The sequence below is a fragment of the Xylocopa sonorina genome, chromosome 3, assembly GCF_050948175.1.
Source record: "Xylocopa sonorina isolate GNS202 chromosome 3, iyXylSono1_principal, whole genome shotgun sequence".
Lineage (NCBI taxonomy): Eukaryota > Metazoa > Arthropoda > Insecta > Hymenoptera > Apidae > Xylocopa > Xylocopa sonorina.
In genome coordinates this window covers 8,304,742-8,321,375 of record NC_135195.1, presented here as the reverse complement: position 1 = coordinate 8,321,375, position 16,634 = coordinate 8,304,742, and the positions used below count along the sequence as shown (strand labels likewise).

Here is a 16,634-nt window from a genome sequence, read left to right as displayed (position 1 = left end):
ATGTTTTCTAAAGTAAACGACATGAATCAGTGCTGTCGATCGAACTGAAACATAAACTCGACGACCCTACTTCACTTCACTTCCGTTGTTGTAACATAGGAACACAGATGACACCGTGTTGCATAGGAAACGCGTGTTAGAGAATACGATTAATTCCTTTAGGAACGTATCGATTTCTCCACGTTCAAAAAATAGCGAGGAAGAGATTTCACCCGTTGACAGGACTCGTTCGATCCTCCGTGTCATCGATCTCTTGTCAGGAAACGCGAACGTCGCGAATCGCGCGTCGTTGCAGCGTGACGCAACGCGGGGAGATCGCGAAACAGCTGATTGCACGAAATGCAGTCGCGATCGTCAGATTGATTTCGGACAAGCTGTAACTACGAAACGTGCGGGATCAATTTTTAAATGCGCCTCGTTTGTAGCAATTGAAGAAACCACTCGTGCTCGACTAAGTCAGACAAGACTGCTCGCACGACAATCGATTTCTCGTTACGCTTTATCCTAGTTATATACCATCATCGTTCCGTCGATAAGGCGCTCGGCTGTATAAGTTTAACGAGTACCGAGTAAGAGGAAAAGAGAAACAGTACTCGAGTTAAAACGCAACTAACGGGGTTAAGTGTAAGAAGAAAAGTGGGTAGTCGATGGGAAAACACGAAAAACCCGGCTGCCGATCGACCGTGCCACAGATTTCCCTCGCCTCTCTTCCGGATATAATGTGTGTGTGTGTGTATATGTATATATATATATTAAATATCGAGTAAAAAGTAGTAATCTTCGATATAAGCTACTCTCCAAGTACTTTGTACATCGAGTGAAAGTCGAAACCCATCAAATCATCATTCCATAGCGAAATGGTCCGAACGATTCTTTCCCCTTTTCTTCTTCTTCGCCTTGTTTTCTTTTTTTTTTTTAAGATTGCTGAACAACCGATACCGTCGTGCCCGTTAGACCACCCTCGTCTCGACATATGCTTGACGAAGTGGTCGTTTCGCCGGATTGTGCTGGCGCGACGGTCAACTGCCTTTGCTCCATGTGGTCGAGGGTCTTCTCGATGGCTCTTAACCTTTTCTCCAAACTCGTCGTACCAAGAATACCGACGTGCAGCTGGGGTCCGAGGGGTAGGATCGCCAGTAACCACCAGGTCCACGAGGGGCCGTCTGGCAAGCGTGGCCAGTCCTCCTCGGTGTCTGGCATTCGACCGAATACTCGCTGGATTTCTAATTGCTGGGACGACTGCACCGTGTCCCACCATCGTCTGCCTTTCGTTCGTACCTGAAAACAGTAATATTCATTGTGAAAAAAGAATTCGCTTGTCTCCTAGTTAATCTTTTCTATGAATTCTTCAGCGAATCGTGAATTTCGCGATGTCTCACTTTATCGTGTAGCTCCAAGAGATTCAACAGTTGATCGTCCTGCACTATAGTGTCCCTTAGGAATTCTACTTGAGCCGTGTCATAACCATCCCTCTCCCCTCCAGAGAGAACCCTGAATCTTCTTGCGCCGACAGTGCTGAGTATGCTGCAGCCATCTTTCAATAAGACTCGATCTCGGATCTCGAGCATGGTGCCATACTCCGCGTATCTGAAACCAACGTAGAACTTAAACGATCCGATTCGATATCTTTTTCTGCTCGAGGATGCGATATTTTATCTAGAGATCGCTGTTAGCATTGGGCTTTCAACGCGTTCGGAACGTGGCGAGATATTTAAAGACATAAAGAATAGAACTTTTCGCTATAAATTATTGTCCTCGTGCAAATATACAAATCTGATCCATTTTCAGCACCTTGATTATCGGCAATGAAACTTGGAATGAAAAATAAGCTCTCGCTTAATTTAGTAAGAAGTACGATGGGAAAGGCCAGTTTTTGCACTGCAGTCTGTAGTTGATGATTCGTGGGAAAACATTTTAAACAACAATAAATCTGAAGCGAAAACATCCACGAAAAGAATGTTTCTCTCTCGAATACCAGCGGATTCGATATAAACACCGTCAAGTACTTTCGTTTCTAAATTACACTCTTACTTTCCGTACTATTTATGATAGCAGTCGATAAAGTAACTTAGTTAACGGTTAAGGAACTGAGAGCAAGTTAAACCAACAAGTTGAAAACCACTCAGGCGTGAGTTTACGCAATGAAGTGCAATTGGTATTCGCATGTTAAACTTCGCCATTAGCTCTCAAACCAATTATTTATCCGATTAACGCCAGCTCAAATTATATCGTGTACTATACTAAGAGCAAGGATCTATTCTCGCCAGTACTCCATAGATTTCGAACGATGCTAAATTCCAGGAAAAAAATCGCTAGCAAATTGTGTATCGCTAGAAGAAAGGAAAAGTTCTGGACAAATAGTCACCTTTTGGGTCCCGTCGCCTCCCTGTTGAGACACGCCGCGATGCCAAACTGGCGAACGCCGCTCTCGACGCATCTCCTCACCATCAGCCTGTATCTGGGCTCGTAAACGAACAGGGGGCAAGCGACGCAAGGGAACGCCGTGGTGCAGACGAAAACCGCGATCTGCTCGCTACCCAGGAGGCCAAGACCCTGGACCAGTTCTAATCGGTGGCTGGCCGCTCTGGAAGCGTACTCCACGGGTGCCACGGTCTTCAGAGCCCTCTCCACGAACTCCGTCACTGTCTTTTGGCTGCTGGCCAAGTACTGCAAGAGTAAAGGACACTTTGCTAAGTCGAGCAAAAGCCTCGTCGTCCTTCTCGACGAGATGCTTTCAACATCTTCCCCGGCCAAGATTCGTGACTTTTTCATCAGAATCTCACGGCAACTCGACCATTCGCGACAGGCTTCGAGGCCGCCTGTCTTCGTCACTGTAAACTGTTTGTCGGTTCCGTGTTAATAAATAGAATCGAACTGGCTGCGATTTTCGTACGAAGTTTTACGGAGGTGTCTGTTCTTCGACGAAAGTCAACGTAGTTAAAACTCCTCTACGAATGTTGTTAGTGATATTGGGTTAAAGTTTTGCGTTTGGTCGTGTCTTTGCGAAGCAGGTGTTGCGGAGAACTGGAAACTTGGATGTTTCTACCGCAGAGAAATGATAGGAGTATTCGTGTAAATCCGCGTGGGACGCTCTGTCTGTAATTTTACTTTTTATTTGAAGACATACGAGAACTATTTCGAGTGGAATATAATTTGAAGTGAATAGAATTAAAAATATGGATTTCCCCGAAGTACGGTAATAAATGGCGGTTCGGTAATAAACGACACGCAACGAAGTTAAAATAGTACGAATCATACTAATCGATGAGTCTAATGAAGCCAAATTACTCGACGATAACACTTTCGGTTGTGATAAACGGCGTTCTAATGAGTCGCACGAGTATTTGCAAATCGTTATCACTCGAACGTACAATCTTTCCATAAAACGTTAATACATGTATCTCTCTAAAAAAAAAACCACTGCAGGATTCTGTTGAATCTAAACTTTTTGATCCGTTATTTGCAACCTTGCTACACTATCCACCGTGAATCATAACGATCAATTACGTAAATGGAGGCAACACTGGCGAACATTTAATGACGCGTGGATCGAAGAAACGGCACGAAAGAAACGAATAAACGGGAAAAGAAAAAGGCAGGAACTGCGCTCTGGAATAACGGTCACGCGGCGTTGTGTAATAACCTGACCGGGGAAGATACGGGATAGCGAGCCGCAAAAATTTATTTAAACGTCATTAACAGCGATGCTGGCAAGGGACAATTGGTAATGACGACGCTGGTGAACGCGGAAGTTCCTCGCAGCAGCCATGCCGACCGCAAACAATAATCATTTCAATCTGCAGCATCGTTAACCGCTAGGAGCATTATAGTTCATTTATAGACAGGTGTTCGACGTCCTCAAGTTCCTTGATCCCGTGGAACGTGGTTTAGAATATACTTCTCGACTTGTCGTCTGTGGTATTTTACTGAAGTATCATCGTAGTTGGAAAATATAAAAAAAAAAGAAGGGTCACGTCGATGAAGTATTACGTTTATGAAAACTGAACGAAAATCAACTCGATGGAAGCTGACTTTCGTGGAAAATGAGAATAAAATTGGAAGGAACGAGTGTTCGAAAGAAAGTGCAATTACCGAATGGAAAGGAACATCACTTACATCAGCAAGAGACGTGACGCATAGAGGGCAAGCCGAGGAATAGTCCAAGCAACGATCCAGACACATCCAGCAATACGTGTGCCCACATGGGGTGGTTACTGGTTTCCATAGAAGTCGACAGCACAGGATGCAATCCAACTCCCCAACGGTACCACCGGAAAGAGGCGGAAGAAGGATTTCAGCGGGCCTCGCTTCGAGTCCTGTGAAAATCAACCCTTTGTCAGTGACATACGTTCACGTTTGTAAAGATTTGTTTTATCAAGATGTTAATATTTATCATGAGGATATTTTAATAGCGAGAGCTGCGATCTGCTTAAGATAACAAAACCGTTTGATAACAGAAAGTTCAAATTACTTTGAAATTGCTAGCAAGACACTAGTACTTCTGATTTCGCGAATTGTCTTCCGACGTGCAACTTCCCATAGAGATGCCATTGGGCACCCAATTAGGGGAGTTTGCACAGTGCGCTTAAACTTTGCCGCAACTTTGGATTTTCCGCAACGTTCAGCAAACTTCCGTCGAACTCCAAAACCGTCGTTTAACAATTCTCGCTGCCGTTTCCCAACTCTTCGTTCGACGAGCGAAATTTAATGTCGTGAAAAAGATTGAACGTCTCGAAGGACCAATTCTCGATTAATAACGGCAAACGTGACGATAGAACTGTTGCGATCGAATAAGAAGTTGGGAACGTTTCGTGCAGAAGCATTAATGAGATAGCAGAAATAAATGCAAGAGATCTCCTTTCGCGTTGCTCCAGCGTTGAATGAACTTTACTTTAAAATAGCTCGAGGATTCGTTTATCAATCGTATGCATTCAGCGGCGCGTATCGTGGAAAATGTGCAACGTCGGTTATTAATACGAAATGTCAGATAAAACGTAATCGGGTAACCTTTTCTACCCGTAATTCGTCTTTCGTGAGAAAATAATTGCATTTCTCGAGCTATGGGAACTCGCCGATCAGCTCGAGAAACGTTTAATATCATATTCGTATCTTGTTTCATGTTTTGTTGGGTATTTGTACGTGTTTTGAACGCACACGTCAAATTCCTATTTGACACATGCTAAAGACAGATAGAAAAAACTGATCAAGAATTATATTAACATGTGATTAATGAAAACTCTATGTTTCTGATCTACAATCCTGTTTGACGACTTTGCTCGTGTTCGTTCCAAAAGTGGACGGATTATAATCTCGCACTGGTAATGCAATAGTAAGAATTACTTGTCAATAAGAATGTGAGCTCACAAGTTCTATTTGATGAGATTCCGTAGCAAAAATTGTCATCCGTTAGACACTCGAAGCGTATTTTGAACTTTCGTAATTGAAAATTGTCCTACTAATCGCAAGGCGAAGTGATAATCGCGAACCTAATACTTCAAAGAAATGATTTAAAGCTACGATCGAGTCGACTTACTTTTCAATTTCTCAATGTCTTGGTAGAGACGATCTAGGCCAGCCTGCAGCTTCGTACTGTTTTGTGGTGCTGCGGTTGACAGGAGCCTTCTGCTAACAGTCTGCAATGAATCAACAAGCATAATTGGATTAGGCGCGAACTTTAATCCCGAATTATTAGGATTGACACGATTAGAGCTCCCTTTCTTTGAAATATAATTCATCTTTATTCGCGCAACGGGATGCCCAGGGGCTTGCGTAACGTTTAATGGATCGTTGCGCAACCCAAGAATCTGTTCGGAACCTAATTCCTCGATGCATTCCGTGTTTCGTCTTTTTCTATCGTTTTCGAAACCTCTTCCATCGATTCTTCCGTCTAATCGTTAACGCAAAACGAACGCTCTTTCGTTTGGAAAAATTCTGTTCAATCCTTACTTCGTAATCGAGCTTCTCGAATACGTCAGTTCAAATGCAATTGAACTGACATTGTTTAAATAAATCACCGCACTTTGCTAATAACCGCTTACGCACGTGAAGCTCGATGAACGACAGAAAGCGAGAAAATTCGAGGTCTCGTTAACGAGGGTGTTCGTAATTAAACGTGTCGAACGATTACCAAATACCAGCGAAGCTTATACCAGCCATAACGTCGATAATAATTGAAACGTCAGGTTTATATAAGTTTCAGCCGGTAGCTTATTACAACTGCAATATCCGTAGTTCCAGTTGATCTATAATAATCGCCAAGTGATATTGTTAATTACGTGTTCTCCGCAGCAAGAAGTACGCCAGTCGCCGCAATACGATTGAAATCGAATTAGTGGCAGAGCCGATTTGCTTGGAGAAAACCTAACGACTAATCGGGGTGCGTGGGGGAGAATCGAGGGTACGATCAGGGTAGTAATTACCTATCGCTGCGGTAACGATGCGAAAGGAAAGAAGAGGAAATCGAAAACGAACTTCTCCGTTCTTCGACAACTAAATACAGAGTTTATTGTATTGATTTCTGTAATTGCTGACTTTTAAGGTGATTTTAATTAAAAGAAACTGAATTTCCAGATATGAGTTTAGAAGAATTGAAGGAAATTAATATTGTGCTGATTAAAGTGGAGATTATTACAGGTATTACTTTAAATTTAGTGGTCTTAATGCTCTGGGTGCTCTTTTCGGAATCTGTTGCATATTTTTATCGCTTATTAAGTTCTCGAAAGCGTATCGAGGGTAAAAATAAGATTTTATCTCACAATTGAGAACGGATGTGGGTGTAGACGAATAAATTGATTTGATAATTCAATTGCAACTTGAAAGTCAGCATGAAACTGTACCTGAACGATGATGTCACTTTTAAAATGGCCGCTAGGTTATCAAGAAGTACTGTTGCAAGTACTCAGCATTAAAAGAATGCAACATCTAAAGCACGTTACGTAAATGGATGATCTTGGAGAAAAATTTCAAACAGCCAAACGTAAACCGATGATACGTAGTTAATTCGATTCTATTTCTGACATTTCGCAAGAGTTCTTAAATTACCGCTACAATTTAACTATTCAGAATTAACAATTACACTAATTATTAGTAATTAACAGTTACTAACTGAAGTAATTCAGATGAATGTGCAGATAGTGATACCGACACTGATACTAACAGCATTTTTATATCTATTTAAACACCTGCGCTGATAAAACACTGAAATCCAGGAATTCTTAACAGAAAACATTCTCGTAACTCTGAATTTTTTATATCTACGATAAGTCAACTTATGTAAGTGTACATTTTTTTTTTCAGAATTCATTAGTTCCTTCAGATCATCGAGGATAACAAGAAATTGCATAAGAAGTGTCACGGATATTCTAATTAATAATTATGTTCTGTCACCCTTCTCGACGAACATACCGAGGCTCGTGTACAGGGTGTACCATCGCGATTCGTATAGCCAATTAGACGACATCTTACGTAAAAATGAGTGCACAAAAAGTGCAGAGTAAAGCTTTTGTGCGCGAGGAGGCTTCCTTCTCAGGCGGGGCGATTTAAAAAATCTGTCAGATGTACGCGTGTTAATTGTAACCTTCGAGTTGACAGACCTCTCTTCCTACACATGTTTGAATTTATTTATAGGCACGAACAATGTCGTAACCCATTTCCTGTTATTGCTACTATTTTACTTACCATCGATCCATACGATTAACCTCGATATAAGTAGAAACAGACCTCTGTTAACTTGCAACTTGATCGAACGCGCATTTAATCATCCCCTGCTTGAGATCTCCCGCGAACACGCGCGCGCGTAAATGCGTTACACAACGAGTAACTTTGACCGGATGAATATAAAAAAGGTGAAAGTCGATCACCGTTTTCGGCAAAGTGTAGTTAATAAACGTTTACCTGCGCGAATTCCTCCTCGCCGCCGCTGCTGTCCTCGCAATCGGAAGCGTTCAGCGTCCGCCGGTTCCTCTTCGGGTTGAGAAGCTGATGGCGGCTCCTGACGCGCGACGCACCCTCCGTCAGATTGTAGGGTGCGCGGGACGACACGCTGTAACGGCGATGCACGGGCGCCAACACCTTGTACAGCACCTGAGGACAATACCAGCCGATGCTTTTTGTAATTCTAATGCGGTCGCACGGTGAAAGCCGCTCCTACGTCGACGAGGATTCGAGGAGGTCGCGCGCCGCGATAGAGACGTCCGTCTGTTTGTCGCGAGCCGATGTTCGATGCAAATGCGCCCCGTAAATCGTCGCGAGCAGGATTTACGTCCGCTTTGGCGAGACCAGGAAAAAAAGACGCTCACGCTTGGTAATTGCAACATTGTTTCGTATGCACCGTCGATTGCGCGCGTCGAGTTACGTGGGTTAACCGCTCGTCATTTGCAATTACCGTGCGACTATGTACACCGTTCGTTTTTTTTTTTTTTTTTCTTTCTTTTATCGACGACTGAATTATTTATCGCTCGCTGCGTAATCGTTACGCATCGCTGGATTATTACTTGTAATCTCTGGGCGATCCGAGAGGTATAGAATTTTGATCTTCCGTTCAGAAACGAACGGAGACTGTCGCAGAACGCGAAACGAAAGTCGCGAGAGGTGGATTAAATTCGCCGGCTTGCGTTTCTCGATAAATATAGAACGTGAGATATTTTTTTCCAACAACAAACGATAGCATCTCGATTTCTGTACGAACTATTATATAACGTAATATCTACGATTATCTGTAATTACATCAGACACGCGTTAATTGCACGACGGTTATTTACCAAACACGATGCTACAATTTTGTCAGCTGCATTCTCAATTTGCTATCAATTATAGTAAAACCACCACGTATTGAGAAAACAAAGTACAGAAACATTTGCAATCCGCGATACCATTGGACGCGAAGCGCGAGTAACAGTAGAAGTACGGAGAACGCCTCTGGCGGTTGCAAAAGGAGAGCAAGAGCAAAGGAAGAGGACGAGAAGGGAAGTCGAAAAATTTCACGACGCCTTGCGTAACTTCCTGCGCTGTTAGGAGTAACCACGCGTAATGGGGGGAACATTTTCACCGAAGGAAAGTTGCGGGGACGCTTTTGTGCCGCTCGCCCTACGTGCGAAAAGAATGATTCCTCGAACCTTACATAAGTACCGTTGCAGCTTGCGTCAATGATTCCTCCGCGTTACATAATGACCATTCGAAATTCAATTCGCCGCGCTTCTCCGATCCGTTGGTCGCTCGCTCAGCGAATTCTAACCCCGTAACGTCCCCCTGGCGCCATTAAAACCGCCGCTTTCGCGATCGCACGACCCGTTGCGTGGGCTACCAGTGATCCATCGCGAGAAATTAATTTTGCCTAGCTGCGGTCCGACGATACGGTATTCCACACGTAACGGCGTCAGATTAATTGATTAGACGGTTCGATTAAAGTGTTTATTAACTGGACATCGGTTGCGAGTGGACGGGGAGGAGAAAAAGTTCGTCTTGGCAATCTTTAGCACGGTATCCGTGTACTTTATGTAATTTTCTCTCTTTAAAAGCGGGTACAGTCACTTTCTACAAAGTTCCTTGGTCTTTCTCGCGTGGGCAAATAAAAATAAAGTTCATTGAAAAAATTAGGTATTCATTCTTGTGTTGGGGAATGGAGTAGCGAAGTGTTGCTAATAATAAACGAAGCAAGGTGCAGGTTTAACGTAAAAATTGCGAACAGAGTGAAAAACTCGATAAAATCCATAGGTCCACAAGAGTGGTGACTTGTTCGCGAGGGGCACAGCGATAGCCACGATTTGATGAATCAAACGTATCGAGTTGCGTGCAATTACCGTTGGCCTTGCATCCGACGTGGACTAGCCTTGGGTCAGTCACCTGGAGAGGCTTATTGAATCGCACGGTCAGCGGCCATCCTCGACCGATACGACGTCCTGGAGGCCAACGTGGAAATAAATTCGACTCTCTTTCGTCTGCGAACTCTTTCCTCCTCGCGCGCGTAGGTGCCGCTAGCGAATTTATTGTACAATAAAGAACGGAGGTGTACGCCTTAGGCTCGGCCTAATGCTCCGTGATGTTGATGAATGTCAATTCACGGTATGTTTATGCGCAACTTAGCTCGTTCGTATTCACGCCTACAAACCAGACGGCGAACGGACACAAGTGACATCGTTGCGATTTAATAGACGATCATTGAAACTCGATCTTGATCGGAGTGTAAACAATTTGACGGATGAAAGACCACGAGCAGTTTTTTTTCTTAGTTTCTTTGGTGTCCCGTGCCAGGCGAGAACGGTGTGGCCCCTTTTGTTTCGAAAATTGAAGATGACAGAATAAGAAGAAGTGTTTCGTTAATCGAACTTCGAGTAAGAGAAAATTCGTAATTGAAAATCCGCGAACCATGATTCGCTTGTTAGTGAGGAAAAGAAATTTTTCTCTGCGAACTTGTTAATGGATGTTTTGACCCGTCAGACATTTCCCGTTGCTTTGATTATCGATGCAGTTAATTAAGTATGCCTCTGAAAATAAAGGAACGAAAGAGCGGTGGCTGCGTGACGGGCTCTTCGGCTAATGCCGCACGGTCTAATCATTACGGTCATCGTGACTCTTTCCCGCGGAATCAGATCTAATCGGATTTAATTAAACCCTCGAGTCCCGGTGAGGCGAGCAAATTTATTTTTTCTCTTGGAGGTGAGTCCAACGCGAAAGATACTGCAGACTCTTTCATTGTAAACGACCATAAAACTGGGGACGTTGCGGTCTCAGTCGTTCGCTTCGCACAGAGAGTACACGTACTAATTTCATTCGATGAATGTACATAACTGTTACTTGAAACGGATACAGAGGTTATTCACCTAAATTCACCCGATGATACATATATAAGGAGCGTTTATTAAACGAAACTGTCGACGCAAGAAAATAACATCGTCATTCTGTCTAGCTACAAATCAATTTCCAATCGATTAAAAAAGAAATTCCCTACGATATAAACGTAATCAAATATAAATGTCATCAAGTGCTCTACAAAAATGCTACTAAAGATGGATGCAATTAGAGTGATCGAGTTACGTAGCATCGTTCACCCTTCGAATATCTTCTGATCGCCCATATCTTTCGCGTTTCCCACTGTTCCGCGTACTCTCGCAACTCTCGTAATATACGGCTGTTCTAAACCAGGAGATAAGAGTATCGACGACAGATTCAAAGAATTGGCATGAAAGTCAGAACGAAGATGGAGCAGACGTGACGCGAGGAGGAGCGGCGTGTCTAGCCCCGAACGGTTATCATCGCCCCAACGCGTCGCGGGTCACTCACCTGACGGCTATCATACCGAGTCATTAAGCCGTACCGGAAATGCCGTCGCGCGCAGACGTCCATTTCTTTTGTGTGTACCGTTCGTGACTTGGCCGGCGGTATCTTGGATCTCTCTTACGCTCGTCCGTGCACCGTGTTCGCCATGCGCGTACGCGTCCCTCGCAGTCGTGCATCGCGCTCGCGAACATATTAAAATGAGAATAAACGCTAACGGAGCCCCCACCGAGGATTTCGTTCCGCGTCGAGAATTACCTACTCGCGGATCGTGTCGTTGACTCCCTGCGAGATCTGACGCCTAGTCGCCCAACGTTCGTTAGAGGGGATGTTTTATTCTTATTCCCGCCTGTATAGTCTCGTCCATAAGTTACACCCGTTAAGTTCGAGATGGAATTTTTATCGACCCGTGCACGATTCATTGGGCAAATTGATATCAAAATGCATAAAAATGGTATTGTCTACATGAATCTGATCCTTAACAAATGATTCGAATTGATATTAATAAATGAAATAAATTCTTTTTTTGATTAATGACGAATTTAGAGAAATGTTTTAAACGAGTACAGAATGAGAGCACTTTGGTCTTTGAAGTAATTAAGATCTGAGTAAATCTAGAGACGAGCGAAGGAGTCCTGCGAGATTCTTTTCCAGCAGGAATATGCCAAGGAGGCGCGTACAGTTTTTTTATCAGAAGGCGCGAAAGGTGAATGTTATTCGCGGCACAATGTAACATTTACGGCTAAATAAAAATCAGCATACCTTGATCAATTCGTGACGGACAGCCTGAGGATTCTTGTCGATGGCCACGCTAATGCAAAGGGCAAACAGCGCCTCCTCGTGTCTGCCCAGCGCCGACAGAGCCACCCCTCGCCTGTAATGACCCTATCGACAGATTCGAAATAGAAGTAACGATTAGAATCCGATTAATTTTGATCGGTGAAAATATTTCTTGCAGCGAATTCATCGTGAACAATCGACATCTCGCGTTGTAAAATGAAAAGGTTACGATAATTAAAAGACTTGCTATGAGGAGGCAAAGAATAGGGCAAACAGCTTAAATACTAATTAATTTAACATTAACTATCTTTAATTTTATGAACGATAAATATAAATATAAAATTATACTGTATACTGTAAGTAATTCCTTCTATTATTTTCTAAACCAGATGCTCGTTCTGAACTGAACATTTAATCTACCCTTAAATCTGCGTAGGGGACGATACGTTAAGTGTCGTTTGGGTGTGTTTGGATCAGGATTGGGTTAAGGGTGGAGGGACAATACGTCGCCAAACATCTGATCGAACAGCGTGCCAAGTAGAAGAAACACGCTGGCTCTTATGTTACAGTTTCCTCGCGAAAAACTTTTTATCGTTTCGATACTCTATTCTTTAACCTCCTAAAGAAAGTTCTAGCTTACAATGACGAAATTGCGAAAGAAAAGTATGACAGTGGTGCGCGAAAAGTTGACTAATTACAGCTTCGAAATGTAATATTCCCACGCAGTGAGAAAGGTTCGCTCGAACACTAGTTGCACACGCTGTTCTAACGCGATAACGCGCCCATAGGCGAAGAGGGAGTTTCTCACCTTGCCCCAGTCGGGTCGCAGCCTAACAGCATGATCAGCATCCGTGAGGGACGCTTGAGGCCTATTCAGCAGGAGCAGAACGTGAGCCCTGTTGCTAAGATGGAGTGGGCTGTTCGGCGCTGAAACAGGAAGAAACAGGAACGTAAAGCACGGCTAGAATATTGCCTTCGACTGGTACAGGCGAGACTTCTCTTGGCAACGATATCGTCCCCTGCGCTTCGAAACGGGAACCTTTTCCCTCTGATTAAATCGAGGGGAAGGATTTCGCGTAACTGCCCGGAAACCGATACATTCGCTACGCTTTGCTGTTTTTAAAGTTTCGCGTGTTTTCGTAGGAGAATTGGGTCTCGCATAAATTTCGAGTCGAACCGAGTGACGCACAGGAACATACCTTGGTCTTTTCGCGTCCTTCGATCGAGTCGTTTGTAGGCTACGTGGAAATTAATACGCTTAAATCGATCTGAAATTAATATGCAAATTCACGACGTACTTTACATAACCGTTGATTTTAGGTATGCAAGGTAATTCTATAAACTAGGCCGAGGTGTATCGTACAAGTAGCTAGAACCTGTTGTAACAAACACAGACAGGATGAATGGTAGAAAGAGTCTCCCGTGTTCCGACGTGTCTTAATATCAATGCGACACGATTTTTTTCTCAACTACATCGATGTACCTGCGAACTCTAATTGAACTTTCGCCTTGCACCGCGCGCAGAAATGACTACATACATTGTAAATAATTTATAGACTGCCTCTACCTGTGCACACAGGTGATGCGTCATGTGCCGAGTGTGCGTTCGCTCGAGCCTTCGTTCGTTAGTATTTGCGTGAAAGAACCTCCTTGCGAATACAAAAATCCATACGATCCGAATCGCTTCCTCCAAAGCGCCGCACAACTCTTATCCCTCGAATCGCTATTCGATAAGCGTGCGCGTCATCGAGAGTCCGCGATGAGACTGTTGATTAGCCGCGAAGCGGTTCCAAGTGTTTGAATAATTTATACAAGAGCCGAGAAATTAAGAAATTGGCCGGTCGTCGTGGAATGGTTAACCATCTGAAATCGTGCAGGACATTTTCTGCTCTTACGTACGAAATCTCGTGCGGCTATCGTCGATGGAACACGATGGCGGCGGTAATCAGGTAACAACGCGATGCGAGTCGTTTACCAGTCGAGGCGTGTTGTGCAATACACGCGTGGGCGGTCCTCGTTAAATTTATTCCGAAATCGTGTGATGTGCTAAATAATTTTTTCTTTCCGATCGAGTCGACCTTCGACCAAATTCGGCTCCGAGAACATGTGTGGATCGTTTCTCTTGTTAATCAAGGAAAACGTGCCATTTTGTTTGGATACTCAACAGCAATACTATCCTATCCGTGATTTAGTTCAATTAGAATTTGTTGCGTTCATCAATAATTTTAATTCGAATAATGTGACATCTCTCAAAGTAATCGCTTGTTAATACGCGTCTGCATTGTGAAATACAGCTCAGGTCACGAGCGACAACTGGTTGACTTTTAATTCCACGAGTAAAGAGGCCCCGACTGCTAAACGTTCAGTTTAAACATCACAATCGGCAGAGAATGCGAGCGAAAGCTTGCAATTAGCATGGTCGAATTAAACCGCACTAATTAATTGGCTTATATAACGCGACGCGACGAGGACGGTTGAATTGAATGCTCGTTGTTCTCCGCGTCCATCCGAGCCGGCAGGGGTTGGATCTTTGAATGGATGAGTTTTGTTATTGCGGTTGAAACCGAACGTCCGCTCTCGAGTACCGTGAGAATGATTTATGGTGACCGTTTTGTTTCACTTCTTTCAGGGAAATTAATGGAAGTAAAGTGTCAGACGCCATAACTTATTATTAGACATTTATATCCTTATACAGAACGTTCATCGCGGAAAGGCTTCATTAAGAACAACAATCTATTCTCGATGAATTTACACATTCTTCAAAGTGAAAGGACGTCGATTGAGAATGATATTATTCCTCGATTTATTTCGGATTTTTAAAATAATTATTGATGGAACAATAAACTAAATAAAATTGCTATCCCGCGAATAGAAATCGTGTTTTTTTTTTGTACACTATTACAAAGAGGAAATAATTTTATCGCAAAAATCATTTATCGATGCAATTTGCATCGACGTTGAAATATACCGTCGTTTCTTCTTATATCTCTATGTATCAATCGCATTACGCTGAAAGGCTTTCGTAAAACGTAAAAAATGAAAGAACCGATGAAGTTTCCTCCGCGCAATGGCAATTAATATCGCATTACACTGCTAAATCCAGTCGTTAAGCTGGTTCGAAAGTAAACAAAACGGTTTCACTCGCTTTATCCTCTCGTAAGCGTCGATCAAACGGATCTAATGCACCGTTTCATCCTATAATTTGCTCAAGGTAAAGTTTACTACGAGCTCGTCTAACCCGAATGCGTGTAGTCACGCTGGAGCATCGTCGTGTAACTTTCTCGACGTAGGTTTGCACACGGTCGTGATTTCAATGGCATCCGTTTTCTAATCGAGAATGAATGTCACAAGTGCGATTAGGAAAAAATTTTGTCACTGTCTCGAGACTGCGTCAAACGATTGTAATTCGAACAAAATGCATCGAATTTTTTTCAGATTATCCGAGTGTTTGATACGAAAGCCAACTTTAAAAAAATTATGGAATTATTTCTCTTTACGAGAAAGAGTTTCTTAGAAAAAATTTACACTCGGAGAAAATCTGTTGCTCAAATAAACTCGCTGTAAAGATTGGATGCAACTCGTTGCATACATATGCTTCGCGATAAGGAATCAATGGAGTATTCATACATTATTACACGAAGCTTGCAAAACTTGACCTGTTTCAATACCACAATAAAGCTTTCATTCAAAAACTCAATATTATATCCAGAGCAGCAATATTCGATTAGAAGTTTACACATTGAATCATAAAACTCCGTATAAATATAACCCATTACTTATCAGTCGAATAACTTCAGCTCTCCTTTAACAGATGTATCTCAACTCTGTAATTATCCACAAGTAACGTGACCAATCGATGTTACAAAGTTCACAACGTTAAAAATCGACTTATCGTACAGAATTAAGCGTTACATCGACACTCGAAGCGTTGGGATGCTGTTATCAGCAACTGGTGCTACCAGCTGCCGCGCAAGTCCCAATATTCCTCGTAATTGCTCACGCGGATGGAGCGATCCGTTCGATCGAGGGTTCGTACATTGTAGCAATTCCAGCATCGACATTGTCGCGCGCGGCGACAATCCGCGAGAGGCGTTTAAAGAAGATTTACGACGTCGCCAGACCCGCGGTCAACATTGATAAATGGACCTCGGATGAATCGAGGTTCGACTTGGCATTGGCGGTGATCGCGCGTGCCGGAAACCCGTCCTCGACCAAGCGAGGGCCTCTAGCTCGCGGAGGCAATGACATTGCTCGCGATGCCAGGACGCGCCGCGTCTAGCCTGCACCGTCCGTTTCCACTACCGAAATCGCGCGCTCGTTAGTCGCCATTCCTCGCGCTGTCACTCGAGGAAACGCGTTCAGACAACAGCGTTTATGACAGAAGAATGGCAACCATACGGTTGAATGGCCGAGTAGAATCACTCTGGCGTGATATACCAGCTCTCTTCTAGAGATTTCGCGAGCAGATTTCGTTGATTCGCGCAATTGTCGAGAGCGATGGGAGCATTTGAACTTTGCAAGTAGAATAGATGCGTCGTTGCAGCGCAGTTTGAGTTACTCGTGTCTGTGACAGGCAAACTGTT

The 16,634-nt window shown here is 43.4% G+C and overlaps 1 protein-coding gene across 1 annotated transcript in view; it reads right to left on the bottom strand.

Moving 5' to 3' along the window:
* Nucleotides 1–453: 453 nt before the first annotated feature.
* Nucleotides 454–16,634, bottom strand: part of LOC143422076 (LON peptidase N-terminal domain and RING finger protein 3) — a 53,529-nt gene continuing 37,348 nt past the window's right edge. Inside the window, exons 2-9 of the mRNA XM_076892452.1 lie at nucleotides 12,860–12,978; nucleotides 12,034–12,156; nucleotides 7,894–8,082; nucleotides 5,534–5,633; nucleotides 4,117–4,316; nucleotides 2,366–2,667; nucleotides 1,380–1,587; nucleotides 454–1,278 (exon numbers count right to left, since the gene is read on the bottom strand). Coding sequence (XP_076748567.1) covers nucleotides 916–1,278; nucleotides 1,380–1,587; nucleotides 2,366–2,667; nucleotides 4,117–4,316; nucleotides 5,534–5,633; nucleotides 7,894–8,082; nucleotides 12,034–12,156; nucleotides 12,860–12,978 — 1,604 coding nt within the window. The 3' untranslated portion in view covers nucleotides 454–915. The remainder of the gene's footprint in view (nucleotides 1,279–1,379; nucleotides 1,588–2,365; nucleotides 2,668–4,116; nucleotides 4,317–5,533; nucleotides 5,634–7,893; nucleotides 8,083–12,033; nucleotides 12,157–12,859; nucleotides 12,979–16,634) is intronic.